The sequence below is a fragment of the Ranitomeya imitator genome, chromosome 2 (genome assembly GCF_032444005.1).
Source record: "Ranitomeya imitator isolate aRanImi1 chromosome 2, aRanImi1.pri, whole genome shotgun sequence".
NCBI lineage: Eukaryota > Metazoa > Chordata > Amphibia > Anura > Dendrobatidae > Ranitomeya > Ranitomeya imitator.
In genome coordinates this window covers 355406882-355423258 of record NC_091283.1, presented here as the reverse complement: position 1 = coordinate 355423258, position 16377 = coordinate 355406882, and the positions used below count along the sequence as shown (strand labels likewise).

The 16377-nt window shown below is 48.2% G+C and overlaps 1 protein-coding gene across 1 annotated transcript in view; it reads left to right on the top strand.

Moving 5' to 3' along the window:
• Positions 1-9926: 9926 nt before the first annotated feature.
• Positions 9927-16377, top strand: part of LOC138663789 (oocyte zinc finger protein XlCOF22-like) — a 38952-nt gene continuing 32501 nt past the window's right edge. Inside the window, exon 1 of the mRNA XM_069750125.1 lies at positions 9927-9977. Within this exon, the coding sequence (XP_069606226.1) occupies positions 9951-9977 (27 nt within the window). The 5' untranslated portion in view covers positions 9927-9950. The remainder of the gene's footprint in view (positions 9978-16377) is intronic.

Below are 16377 nucleotides of genomic sequence, written 5' to 3'. Positions count from 1 at the left end.
CCGTGTGTGTCCAGTGTCAGTTCTTCTACATTTCCTAATAAAATACCTTTGCGTCTCCGACCAAACCTGATTATAATTATACAACTGTGATAACTTTACTCCCAAAAAGTAATTATACTCCCGGAGCATGTGCATAAGATTAGCAGATTTCTCTAAGCACTTCGGACCTTTGGCCTCTGTATGTGTGCCGACTTTGTGGAGTAACAGAGGGGTCATTTATCCAGTATGGATGATTTATAGTTATGACAGTCTTCAATGTTCCACTAGAGATATAGATCTGACTGTGTCAATGATGTTTGTCCATTGGTTGTCTGTAATGGGTCCTATATCCATTTACAAATTCTTACAAGGGGATCATTTTCCACATATTTAGACAGTGGCATTTTATAAATTCCAGAAATCTTACCAGACGTTCTCCCTGAGTTAGATATTGTACTTAACATCATGTCTGACTGCAGTGCAAGTTTTTTTAAACCTGTTTTGTGCATCAAAGGTGTCTGATCTGAGTAAACTGATAAAATCATCTATGATGGAGGTTAAATTCCTCATGTAGTTGCTGAGATGAACAGAAATCATTATTGGACAATATTATTTATATAGCACCATTCATTCCATGGTGCTGTACATGAGAAGGAGTTACATACAAATCACAGTAAACAAGCTAACAATAACAGACTGATACAGAGGGGCGAGGACCCTGCCCTTGCGGGCTTGCATTCTACAGGATGGTGGGGAAGGAGACAGTAGGTCGGGGGGTTGCGGCACCTCCGGTGTTTGTGAGGTGATAGTTCCAGTAGTGGTGAGGAGGCAGCGGGGTCATTGCAGGCTGTAAGCTTTCTTTAAGAGGTGGGTTTTCAGGTTCTGTCTGAAGGATCCAAATGTGGTTGATAGTCAGATGTCTTGGGGCACAGAATTCCAGAGTATGGGGGATATTCAGGAGAAGTCTTGGAGGCAATTAGGTGAGGAACGAATAAGTGTGGAGGAGAGAAGGAGGTCTTGGGAGGACCGGAGATTACATGAGGGAAGATATCAGGAGATTAGTTCAAAGATATATGGAGGAGACAGGTTATGGATAGCTTTGTAGGTCAGTATTAGTAATTTGAACTGGATACGCTTAGGGAATGGAAGCCAGTGAAGGGATTTTTGAGGGAAGAAGCGAGGAGTAGTAAGGAGAGAGATGAATTAGTTGGGCAGCAGAGTTAAGGATTGACTGGGGAGGTTGAGAGAGTGTTAGCAGGGAGGCCACGGAAAAGGATGTTGCAGTAGGAGATGATGAGGGCATGCACAAGCACTTTAGTAGATTGACGGTTGAGTAAAGGACAGATTCTGGAGATATTTGTGAGCTGGAGGCAACAGGAGGTGGAAAGAGCTTGGATGTCTGGTTTGAAGGACAGGGAAGAGTCAAGGGTTACTCCGAGGCAGCGGACTTCCGGTACGGGGGAAAGTGTGATGTCATTAATTGTGATAGATCATTTAAGTGAGATCTGTGAGATGGAGGAAAGATGATAAGTCCAGATTTGTCCACCTTGAGCTTGAGGAAGCGAGAAGAGGAGGATATGGCTGATAGACATTCTGGGATTCTGGACAGCAGAGAGGTGACGTCTGGGCCAGAGAGGTAGTCCTGAGTGTCATCAGCATACAGGTGGTACTGGAATCTATGGGACTTTATGAGTTGCCCCAGGCCAAGTGTATAGATTAAGAAGAGTAAAGGTACCTTCACACTAAACGACTGCAGCGATCCAGACAACGATCCGGATCGCTGCAGCGTCGCTGTTTGGTCGCTGGAGAGCTGTCACACAGACAGCTCTCCAGCGACCAACGATGCCGGTAACCAGGGTAAACATCGGGTTACTAAGCGCAGGGCCGCGCTTAGTAACCCGATGTTTACCCTGGTTACCAGCGTAAAAGTAAAAAAAACAAACGCTTTATACTTACCTTCCGCTGTCTGTCCCCGGCGCTGTGCTTCTCTGTACTGGCTGTGAGCACAGCGACCGGAAAGCAGAGCGGTGACGTCACCGCTCTGCTTTCCGGCCGCTGTGCTCACAGTGAGTGCAGGAAAGCAGAGCGCCGGAGGACAGACAGCGGAAGGTAAGTATGAAGTATTTGTTTTTCTTACTTTTAGGATGGTAACCAGGGTAAACATCGAAGACATCGCTGAATCGGCGTCACACACGCCGATTCAGCGATGTCAGCGGGAGAGCCAGCGACCAAATAAAGTTCTGGCCTTCTAGCCCCGACCAAGGACATCACAGCAGGATTCTGATCGCTGCTGCGTGTCAAACTGAACAATATCGCTAGCCAGGACGCTGCAACGTCACGGATCGCTAGCGATATTGTTTAGTGTGAAGGTACCTTAAGGGTCCTAGAACAAAGCCTTGGGGGACTCCAACAGAGAGAGGGTGGGATACTTTCGCAAGGCACTGTAAATAGATACGATAGATAGATAGATCAATATGGGATCGATAGATAATATATAGATAGATACAGTAGATAGATAGAATTCGATAGATACAGTATATATGGGATAGGAGAAATGGTACTGTGCGCTGTATATATATGGGATAGGAGAAGCGGTACTGTGCACTGTATATATACAGGACAGGAGGAGTGGTACTGTGCAATGTATATATGCGGGATAGGAGAAGTGGTACTGTGCAGTGTATATATATATATATATATATCCAGGACAGGAGTAGCCATACTGTGCGGTGTATATATACAGGACAGGAGAAGTGGTACTGTTCAGTGTATATATACAGGACAGGAGAAGTACTGTGCAGTGTATATATACAGGACAGGAGGAGTTGTACTGTGCAGTGTATATATAAACAAGACAGAGTATTATGTTTTTTTAAATTAATGATCAGTATTGTAGTATTCAGTCACTATGCGGTGGTAATATGTAGTCCGGTCATGGTGTGGCAGTACTTGTCCCTTTTATGTGGTATTATTAGTCACTATATGGTAGTAATATGTGGTCTGATCATGGAATGGTGGTATTTGTCCCTTGTAAGTAGTATTATTCATTCACTATGTGGTGGTAATATATGGTCTAGTCAGTGTGGCGATATTTGTTACTTGTATGTGGTATTATTCGGTCACTATATGGCGGTATTTGTTCCTTGTATGGTGGTAATATGTGTTACGGCCACGGTGTAACGGTATTTGTCCCTTGTATGTGGTAATATTGTATATTTTAAAAAATGTATGCGACACATTCCCTTAAAGAAACAAATTAAGATATACCTAAAAGGAGTACAGGATATTTTAACAAATGTTTAATACATTAGAGTAGAGTAGGGCTCTGCCAAAAGAGTCTACCTTGTCGTAGTGGTAGTTTAAAAAAATCTTTTGGCCAAAACAAAAGCTGCTGGCTGTGTATGTGATCCGGTGTTCGATGGAAACCATTACTGTGTGATTAATGCAGAAGTGGAGTTTTTCTATGAGTGGACGGTGGGACTGTGGAAAGTTCAAGTGTTGGAGGTGGAGCTGGGGTGGAGTTTGGGCAGAGTCTCAAGGGAGCCTGAAAATTTTGCTAGTATGGGGCCTGGAAATTCTTGGTGTGATTGTGAGAAGTGAGGGAGTCACTGAAGGCTCCTGTAAGGGCTCCTTCACTTGTGAGCCTGTCTGTTTTTACTATCCAAGTAGTTTTCTTTTGGCTGTACGTGTGCGACATCCATGTGTCATGTACTGGAACAGAAGGCAGAATAGAGATTTTAGGTATTAAAGATGTGCAAAAGATACAGATAGATATGGGGTAAATATATGATAGAAAACTAGATATCTGTGTGATATATAATTAATGCTGTGCGTGTGTAGTTTACTGTATGTATTGACCTAATAAATAAATGAAAACAATGACGTGGGGTCCCCCTTATGTTTGATAACAGCTATGTTATAGCAGACAGCTGAAGGTTTATATTATCAGGCTGGGAGGGTCCATGGTTACTGGGCTTTTTTCCAGCCTAAAAATACCAGCCTGCAACTGCCCCAGAAGTGGAGCATCACATTAGGTGAGCCAATTCTGGCGCGTCACCTTTGCTCTTCCCGAGTGCCCTGTTGCTCCACTCAGTACACGTCATACACACAGGTGGCTCTGCACATGTCGTAAACAATATACGGTTCTGCTCCATACACGTTGTCACGGTTCACGGGGAGGATACCTTTATCATCCCCACCACTCACACCAATTTGTCATGAACGGGGGGTTGTTTGGTTTCCCCTGGTTCTTTCTGAAGGGAATTTATCTATATCTCACTTCCCAGTTCCGGTTTGGAACTTGCAGCTCTCTGGCACCCCCTTTACCCTCAGATCAAACAGGGCACTGCACCTAGGATAATTAGTCGCCAAAAAGGCTGCCTTACTTTGCACTGGCTAATGGCACACTGCAGCGAGGGCGATATAACTACTCCCACTCAGGCGGGAACAATAATTATCAACGCCGCCGTCCCTACAAAGCCTCCCAAACGCACATGACAAATTCCGCTGCCACCAGCTCCGATTTCTTAATTATTAACGGGTCCGGAGCCAACCCAAATTAGTAGTGTAATTCACTTCAGAGGACGTGACAGTTCGTAATAGAGCAAGGAGAGACAAAGTTAGTAATTTTATATTTTACTCCAAAAATGTAGGCAGTGTTTACAGAAGTATAAAAAGATATTATAAAGAAGACAAGTATTGTATGTACAGTACAATTACAGGTTGTTCAGATCATTTAATCTCCTGGCTGCCCATGTGCTCAAGGGGACACATCAAGATGCATATCACACATCTGTATAGCAGCTAGACCCCTGACAAAAAGACCCTGGGAGACTGCCGATTCACTCACTTTTTTCCCAGCCTAAAACCAAGGCACTCCCCCTGTGGTGTCCTCACTCAGGACTAAATCTTCCCCTTTCTTAGAGCTGTGACAAGCCATTTTTATACATAGCTTGCTGTATGAACCTCGTATACTAACGACACAATGATCAGGATGTGCACCACGTCGGGGGCAATCTTTTAAATGTAAACATGGCGAAGTTACATGACCCACTTACGGAGAAACCTGCTCCTTGCACTCGGGTTTAGCTCAAAGCGATTTCCATGAGCTATAGATCTCTAGATGGACATACAGAATATATAATCCTTATATCTCTAGCCCAGATTGGTGGGTGCCAATATACATAACCTTAAAAGAACAATAGAATCCCATGCTTGCTGTACCAGTTTTGGCCAGTATCAGGTGGGAGGGGGGAATGAGGAGTTTTACACAGAGTTTGGTTTTCGCAGCACCAAGCGATAAAAATTCCTGAGGGAGTGGGAAATGAGGGGTTCAGGATTACACAAGCAGGCACAGGAAACTGCAGCTGAGAGCCCTGTATGTGTAATTGACGTAATCAGAACTTTCCTATGTCCTGACACACGTCATATACATATGGCTCTCCTCCACGTACACACAGCTCTATTCCGTATACACACTGCTCGACTTCATATACACTGTGTTCCAAATTATTATGCACAAAGAGTTTAGGAGTGATAAGGTTAGAATTTTTTTGTTTGTCATTTAAACTCATTGATGGTGATGTGTGTCAGGGCTCTTTATATCACTGAAAGCAATTGCAGATACCTGTGCAAATTAGTTTGTCAGGTGTGTCCAAATAAAGGCAAGACTACTTAAGAAGGCTGTTCCACATTATTAAGCAGCCTACATTTTTGGCCAAAATGGGAAAGAAAAAGGATGTCTCGGCTGCTGAGAAGCAACAAATTGTGGAGTATTTAGGTCAAGGCATGACTACAATCAACATTGCCAAGACACTTCATCGTGATCATCGCACAATCAAGAAGTATGTAGCTGATTCCCAGCACACACGTGTGCGTGCTGATAAGGAAAAATTGAGGACTCTTTCCAACAGACAATTGCGTAATCAACCAAATAAACAACTATATGTGTGGTCGTGTATCTGTATAAATATATAACACCTATAGATATGAAACAACAACCAATGATATGAGATTAAAATATAAATTTTATTATAAACACAATAATGACAGTTTAAAATTCAGGAAAGGACCACCCGGTGGCAGTAGAATGCAGGTTATCATACAAGGGCATGTCAATAAATTTTGAATAATTAATTTCCTAGGAAATCAGATAATGTAACAAGCATGGAAATCTCACTATAAATGATGAAAGGTTGAGGTAATTTTGCTTATATTGCACTGTTAACATTACATAATATATTCCATATGGAAAAGTAAGGAATAAAGTGAATATCGTGCACTGTGGAAATCTCACTATAAATGATCAAAGATTGAGGTAATTTTGCTTATATTGCACTGTTCACATTACATAAGATATTCCATATGGAAAAATAAGTAATAAAGTGAATATCGTGCATGTAGCACAGTTGATATTACAAAAAAAAAAAAAAAAAAATCAAAAAATAAATGCAGTGAAAAAAAAGTCAAATTTACCCAGAAAAATCTAAGTAAATAAATAATTAATAATAAACTACCTCAAAGGTGCACCAAATAAGTCATATTGCACTGCGTGTTAATAATACAATATTAGGTGCATATATCAGGAAAGTATCCATTTAAAGTGAACACTGTGCATAAGTAAGCTATGTAGATAGATAAATAATATACCCCCAAAATGGATATAATAAAGTGCTGTGCACAGTAAATAAAGGGGGGAAACAAAGGATATAAATCAAATCAAATAGTTACCAAGTGCACCAAAATGTAATCATGTGAAATATTTCCATGGTCAGACTTACCCTGATGATAAGCCCGCACGGTCCAACACGTGTTTCGCTCATGCCCTTTGACATTGACATGCCCTTGTATGATAACCTGCATTCTACTGCCACCTGGTGGTCCTTTCCTGAATTTTAAACTGTCATTGTGTTTATAATAAAATTTATATTTTAATCTCATATCATTGTTTGTTGTTTCATATCTATAGGTGTTATAGGCAATTGCGTAAGGTTAAAAGAGCAGCTGCAAAAATGCCTTGTCATAGCAGCAGACAAGTTTTTGAAGCTGCTGGTGCCTCCAACGTCCCCAGAACAACAAGATGCAGGGTCCTTCAGAGGTTTGCAGCTGTGCGTAAGCCATCCAGTCGGCCACTCTATCCACTGCACACAAGCAGAAATGGCCCCAGTGGGCCAAACGATACATGAAGACTGACTTCCAAACTGTTTTGTTCACCGATGAGTGCCGTGCAACGCTCGGTGGTCCAGATGGATGAGTGGAGGATGGCTGGTTGATGGACACCCCATGAAAACACGGCTAAGGCACCAACAAGGAGGAGGTGGAGTAATGTTTTGGGCTGGAATCATGGGGAGAGATTGTCAGCCCCTTTATGATCCCTGAAGGGGTAAAGATGAACTCCATAATCTATGTGGAGTTTCTAAAACAACACTTCCTGCCATGGTTCAAGAGGAAGAACCGTGCTTTCCGCAGCAAGATCATTTTCATGCATGATAATGCACCGTCTCATGCTGCAAAAAACACATCTGCATCTCTGGCTGCTATGGGCATAAAAGAGGACAAACTTATGGTGTGGCCACCATCTTCCCCTGACCTCAACCCCATTGAGAACCTCTGGAGCATCATCAAAAGGAGTGTCTATGATGGCGGGAGGCAGTTCACATCTAAGCAACAGCTCTGGGAGGGTATTCTGTCCACATGCAAAACAATTGAAGCAGAAACCATCCAAAAACTGACAAATTCAATGGACGAGAGAGTTCAGAAGCTTCTTTCAAACAAGGGGTCCTATGTGCAAATGTAACATCACCTAGAATAAAGATTTCACTTGAAAACTGTTTGATTTCATTTTGTAATAAGCTGATAATGCTTATAACTTCACAATTGATCATTTTTTTGTTCAAAATTAAATAAAAAAGGTTGAAAACTCTGCTGTGCATAATAATTTGGAACATGCATTTTGAGTGTTTATTTTTTTAAAAAGATACAGTTTTCATAGGCCGTTTGTTCCAAAACATTGCAATTATACTAGAATAGTAGATGACTGGAAAATAACAATGACTGCAATTCAGATAGGTAATTTAGAGAAAATGTGAGGAAATATTATTTGCATAATAATTTGGAACACAGTGTACACACGGCTCCACTCCATACAAGTCATACACACATAGTTCTGCTCCGTACATGTTGTACGCACACGGCTCTGCTCCATATAGATCGCACACACGACTCTGGTCCGTACACATGCTGCTTCATTCCACACACCTCGTACATACACTGCTCTGTTCCACACAATCATACACATACGGCTACATCTGGTACACACGGCTCCGCTCCATATAGATCTTACACACATGGCTCCGCTCTGTATAGGTCGCCGGACACTGCTCCTCTCTGTACACGTCGTACACACACAGCTCCGCCTCATACACACACGGCTCCGCTACATACATGTCGTACACACATGGCTCAGTTCTTTACACACACACTGCTCCGCTCCGTACACCCACGGCTCTGCTCCAGACACTTCGTACACACGCGGCTCCTCTCCGTACTCCTCGTACACATGTGGCTCCGCTTCGTACACACGCGGCTCCTCTCCGTACACCTAGTACACACACGGCTCCGCTCCGTACACCTCGTACACACACTGCTCCTCTCCAGACACTTCATACACACATGGCTCAGCTCCATAAACACACGGGTCCACTCCATACACCTCATACACACAAGTTCCGCTCTGTACACATTGCAGACACATGGCTCCGCTCCGTACACATTGTACACACATGGCTCTGCTCTGTACATCTGTTACACACACGTCTGCTCCATACACACTGCTCTGCTCTGCAGAATTGTACACATACGGCTCCGCTCAGCAAACGTCGTACACACGGTCTCCTCCGCAATATCATACACATATGGCTACGCTCAACACATGTCATACACATACGGCTCCGCTCTGCACACATCGTACACATAAGGCTCCGCTCATCTCATACACATGGCTCCACCCCGTATAGGTCATGCACACATGGCTCCATTCTGTATAGGTCACCTGTTCACACACGGCTCCGCCCTGTACACATCAAACACACGCTCAGTTCCGCACACACACACTGCTCCGCTCCGTACACATTGTACACACGAGGCTCCACTCCAGACACTTCGAACACACGTCTCCGCTCTGTATACCTTATACACACACGGCTCCACTCCGTACACCTCGTACACCCAAGACTCTGCTCCGTACACACCGCTCCACTCCGTACACATCGCACACACACGAATCCACTCTGTACACGTCGCACACACACGGCTCCTCTCTGTACACACACATGGCTCCCCTCTGTATAGGTTGCAAGCACACTTCTACACTCCATACACACAAGGCTCTGCTCCGTACACCTCATACACACATGGCTCCGCTCCATAAACACATGGCTCTGATCCATACACCTTGTACACACAGGTTCCACTCCGTACACCTTGCACACACACGGCTCCACTCTACACATCGTACACACACGGATCCACTCTGTACACCTCGCACACACACGGCTGCACGCTGTAAACATTGCACACATGGCTCCGCTCCGTACACCTCGTATACACACGGCTCTGCTCCGAACACACACGGCTCCACTCCGTACACCTTGGACACACATGGCTCTGCTCCATACACCTCGTACACACGCGGCTCTGCTCCATATACCTCGTACACACGCAGCATCCGCGGCTCCGTACACCTTGTACACACGGCTTTCTCCATACACCTGGCTCTGCTCCGCACACCTCATACACACACAGCTCCACTCCGCACACCATGTACACACACGGCTCTGCTCCGAGTCCGTACACACCTCCTGACACCACATAAACTTCCCCTCATGCATATACGGAGGCCCCTGATCATGTGACCCTGACTCCTCCCCTCCTGTGACCTCATCACAGGTCCTGTGAGCACAGAGCAGCCATATATGTGGTGTGCGGCTCTGCAGGTGGAGGTAGGTGCTGGAGATTCCCCATTACTGGGCGGACTGGAGGCAGTAACCCCTTACAGATAAAATGGAGGCGGAGGGAGTAGAGTGCAGCTCCTGGACCAAACGTTAGTGAGGGCAGGTTCTATGTGCTTCCCAAAGTTCACAAGGACAACCATCACACCTGGCAGACCCATAGACTCAGGCATTGGGGGCCTTTGCGAACCAGCATGCAGATTTATTGATTTTAATTTGCAGAAATGCATACCTCCCAACTTTTGAGGAAGGGAAAGAGGGACAAATTTTATGCCACACCTCTGACCACACCCATTTCACAACTAGCCACGCCCCAACCACACCCATTTAGCACTTCTGATCACAATGTTTCGTAAACAATAATTATAAACAAAAAAATATGGCCACACACGACGCTCCATACTGTACAATGGCCCCAAACGACGCTCCATACTGTACAATGGCCACACACGACGCTCCATAGTGTACAATGGCCACACACGACGCTCCATACTGTACAATGGCCACACACGACGCTCCATACTGTACAATGGCCACACACGACGCTCCATACTGTACAATGGCCACACATGATGCTCCATACTGTACAATGGCCACACATGATGCTCCATACTGTACAATGGCCCCAAACGACGCTCCATACTGTACAATGGCCACACACGACGCTCCATACTGTACAATGGCCACACACGACGCTCCATAGTGTACAATGGCCACACACGACGCTCCATACTGTGCAATGGCCCCAAACGACGCTCCATACTGTACAATGGCCACACACGACGCTCCATAGTGTACAATGGCCACACACGACGCTCCATACTGTACAATGGCCACACACGACGCTCCATACTGTACAATGGCCACACACGACGCTCCATACTGTACAATGGCCACACATGATGCTCCATACTGTACAATGGCCACACACGACGCTCCATACTGTACAATGGCCACACACGACGCTCCATACTGTACAATGGCCACACATGATGCTCCATACTGTACAATGGCCACACACGACGCTCCATACTGTACAATGGCCACACATGACGCTCCATACTGTACAATGGCCACACACGACGCTCCATACTGTACAATGGCCACACACGACGCTCCATACTGTACAATGGCCACACACGACGCTCCATACTGTACAATGGCCACACATGATGCTCCATACTGTACAATGGCCACACACGACGCTCCATACTGTACAATGGCCACACATGACGCTCCATACTGTACAATGGCCACACACGACGCTCCATACTGTACAATGGCCACACACGACGCTCCATAGTGTACAATGGCCACACACGACGCTCCATACTGTACAATGGCCACACACGACGCTCCATACTGTACAATGGCCACACATGACGCTCCATACTGTACAATGGCCACACACGACGCTCCATACTGTACAATGGCCACACATGACGCTCCATACTGTACAATGGCCACACACGACGCTCCATACTGTACAATGGCCACACACGACGCTCCATACTGTACAATGGCCACACACGACGCTCCATACTGTACAATGGCCACACATGACGCTCCATACTGTACAATGGCCACACACGACGCTCCATACTGGACAATGGCCACACACACGACGCTCCATACTGTACAATGGCCACACACAACGCTCCATACTGTATAACGGCCACACACGACGCTCCATACTGTACAATGGCCCCACACGACGCTCCATACTGTACAATGGCCCCACACGACGCTCCATACTGTACAATGGCCACACACGACGCTCCATACTGTACAATGGCCACACACGACGCTCCATACTGTACAATGGCCACACATGACGCTCCATACTGTACAATGGCCACACACGACGCTCCATACTGGACAATGGCCACACACACGACGCTCCATACTGTACAATGGCCACACACAACGCTCCATACTGTATAACGGCCACACACGACGCTCCATACTGTACAATGGCCCCACACGACGCTCCATACTGTACAATGGCCCCACACGACGCTCCATACTGTATAACGGCCACACACGACGCTCCATACTGTACAATGGCCACACACGACGCTCCATACTGTACAATGGCCACACACGACGCTCCATACTGTACAATGGCCACACACGACGCTCCATACTGTACAATGGCCACACACACGACGCTCCATACTTTACAATGGCCACACACGACGCTCCATACTGTATAACGGCCACACACGACGCTCCATACTGTACAATGGCCCCACACGACGCTCCATACTGTACAATGGCAACACACGACACTCCATACTGTACAATGGCAACACACGACGCTCCATACTGGACAATGGCCACACACACGACGCTCCATACTGTGCAATGGCAACACACGACGCTCCATACTGTACAATGGCCACACACGACCCTCCATACTGTACAATGGCAACACACGACGCTCCGTAGTGTACAATGGCCACACATGACGCTCCATAGTGTACAATGGCCACACACGATGCTCCATACTGTACAATGGCCACACACGACGCTCCATAGTGTACAATGGCCACACACGACGCTCCATAGTGTACAATGGCCACACACGACGCTCCATAGTGTACAATGGCCACACACGATGCTCCATAGTGTACAATGGCCACACACAACGCTCCATACTGTACAATGGCAACACACGACACTCCATACTGTACAATGGCAACACACGACGCTCCATACTGGACAATGGCCACACACACGACGCTCCATACTGTGCAATGGCAACACACGACGCTCCATACTGTACAATGGCAACACACGACGCTCCGTAGTGTACAATGGCCACACATGACGCTCCGTAGTGTACAATGGCCACACACGATGCTCCATACTGTACAATGGCCACACACGACGCTCCATAGTGTACAATGGCCACACACGACGCTCCATAGTGTACAATGGCCACACACGACGCTCCATAGTGTACAATGGCCACACACGATGCTCCATAGTGTACAATGGCCACACACGACGCTCCATACTGTATAATGGCCACACACGACGCTCCATACTGTATAATGGCCACACATGACGCTCCATACTGTACAATGGCCATTGGCCACATTATGCTCCATACTGTATAATGGCCCCACATGATGCTGCGTACAGCATACTTGCCCCACGTGATGGTCCATACAGTATTATGGCGCCACATTATGCTTTGTACAGTATAATGTCCCCACACGATGCTGGGTATAGAATAATGGCCACACATAATGCTGGGTACAGTATACTGGCCACACATGGTTACCCCACCCCCATCATTGCCTTCTCCATCACTACACACAGACACCTTTCACCGCGCTCCCTCGCAGCAGCTGGATGACACCCACGGCGCTGAATGGTGTCATCCAGCTGCGCCGCTGACTGCTCACGTCGCTGCAGCTGTGATATGCAACTGATAAAGACCTCCGTGTCTCCTGTGCCAGTCCGTATCAGAGCGAGGAGCAATATCTGCTCCGATCTGACACAGCCAGCGTCCGCTCCGTACACATGCGACTCCGCTCCATACACCTCGTACACACACGACTCCGCTCCATACACCTTGCACATGCGGCTCCGCTCCATACACCTCATACATACGGCTCCTCCCCATACACCTTGTACACACACGGCTCCACTCCGTACACCTTATACACACACAGCTCCTCTCCGTACACCTCATACACACGGCTCCTCTCCATACATCTCGTACACACATGGCTCCGCTCAATACACCTTGCACATGAGGCTCTGCTCCGTACACCTCGTACACACATGACTGCGCTCCATTCACCTTGCACATGCGGCTCCGCTCCATACACCTTGTACACACACGACTCCGCTCCATACACCTCGTACACACACACGGATCCGCTCCGTACACCTCGTACACACACGGCTCCGCTCCGTCCACATTGCACGCGCTGCTCCGCTCCGTACACCTTGCACACACATGGCTCCACTCCGTACACGTCATACACATACGGCTCCTCTCCATACATCTCGTACACACACGGCTCCGCTCCGTACACACGTGGCTCTGCTCCGTACACCTCGTACACACACTACTCCATTCCATACACCTTGCACATGCGGCTCCGCTCTGTACGCCTCATACACACACGGCTCCACTCTGTACAGCTCGCACACACACGGCTTCACTCTGTACACCTCGCACACACACGGCTCCACTCTGTACACCTCGCACACACACGGCTCCACTCTGTACGCCTCGCACACACACGGCTCCACTCTGTACGCCTCGCACACACACGGCTCCACTCTGTACGCCTCGCACACACACGGCTCCACTCTGTACGCCTCGCACACACACGGCTCCACTCTGTACGCCTCGCACACACACGGCTCCACTCTGTACGCCTCGCACACACACGGCTCCACTCTGTACGCCTCGCACACACACGGCTCCACTCTGTACGCCTCGCACACACACGGCTCCACTCTGTACGCCTCGCACACACACGGCTCCACTCTGTACGCCTCGCACACACACGGCTCCACTCTGTACGCCTCGCACACACACGGCTCCACTCTGTACGCCTCGCACACACACGGCTCCACTCTGTACGCCTCGCACACACACGGCTCCACTCTGTACGCCCCGCACACACACGGCTCCACTCTGTACGCCCCGCACACACACGGCTCCACTCTGTACGCCTCGCACACACACGGCTCCACTCTGTACTCCTCGCACACACACGGCTCCACTCTGTACGCCTCGCACACACACGGCTCCACTCTGTACGCCTCGCACACACACGGCTCCACTCTGTACTCCTCGCACACACACGGCTCCACTCTGTACACCTCGCACACACACGGCTCCACTCTGTACACCTCGCACACACACGGCTCCACTCTGTACACCTCGCACACACACGGCTCCACTCTGTACACCTCGCACACACACGGCTCCACTCTGTACACCTCGCACACACACGGCTCCACTCTGTACACCTCGCACACACACGGCTCCGCTCTGTACACCTCGCACACACACGGCTCCGCTCTGTACACCTCGCACACACACGGCTCCGCTCTGTACACCTCGCACACACACGGCTCCGCTCTGTACACCTCGCACACACACGGCTCCCCTCTGTACACCTCGCACACACGCTGCTCTGCACACCTCGTACACACGCTGCTCCGCTCCGTACACCTCGTACACACGGCTCCGTACACGTCTTACACACACGACTCTGCTCCATACACCTTTCACACGCTGCTCCGATTCATACACCTTGTACACACACGGCTCTGCTACATTACAGTGTCAGACTGGCACAGGGGCTTTGGTTTAGCCCTTTTTATGCGGGGGGGGGGGGGGGGGGGGGGGGGGGGGGAACAGCAGCCACAATAGCGTTGTGTTGTCACCATCTCCCAGGGAGACAGACATGTCGGAGTCATCGATCTCACTCACACTGATCTGCAGATAACACAGCAGTGAGCAGCCCAGGCAAACAGAGGCTGTGAGTGTGTCCATCCCTCCCTGCTCAGCCCCACTCATTCCAAGCACGATTAAGGTACCTTCACACATAACGATATCGTTAACGATATCGTTGCTTTTGGTGACGTTGCAACGATATCGTTAAGGAAATCTCTATGTGTGACAGCGACCAACGATCAGGCCCCTGCTGTGCCATCGTTGGTCGCTGAACAAAGTCCAGAACTTTATTTCGTCGCTGGATCTCCCGTGGACATCGCTGGATCGGCGTGTGTGACACCGATCCAGCGATGTCTTCACTGGTAACCAGGGTAAACATCGGGTAACTAAGCGCAGGGCCGCGCTTAGTAACCCGATGTTTACCCTGGTTACCATCCTAAAAGTAAAAAAAACAAACAGTACATACTTACCTACCGCTGTCTGTCCCCGGCGCTGTGCTCTCCACTCCTCCTGTACTGGCTGTGAGCGTCGGTCAGCCGGAAACCAGAGCGGTGACGTCACCGCTCTGCTTTCCGGCCGCTGTGCTCACAGCCAGTACAGGAGGAGTGCAGAGAAGCAGAGCGCCGGGGACAGACAGCGGTAGGTAAGTATGTACTGTTTGTTTTTTTTACTTTTAGGATGGTAACCAGGGTAAACATCGGGTTACTAAGCGCGGCCCTGCGCTTAGTTACCCGATGTTTACCCTGGTTACCGGCATCGTTGGTCGCTGGAGAGCGGTCTGTGTGACAGCTCTACAGCGACCAAACAGCGACGCTGCAGCGATCCGGATCGTTGTCGGTATCGCTGCAGCGTCGCTTAATGTGAAGGGGCCTTTACACCAGCCAGGCATTAGAATTAGCAGCTCCAGTCCACTCACACTGCTCTGCTGCTTACATTATTGCCGCCGGCACCCAGGCT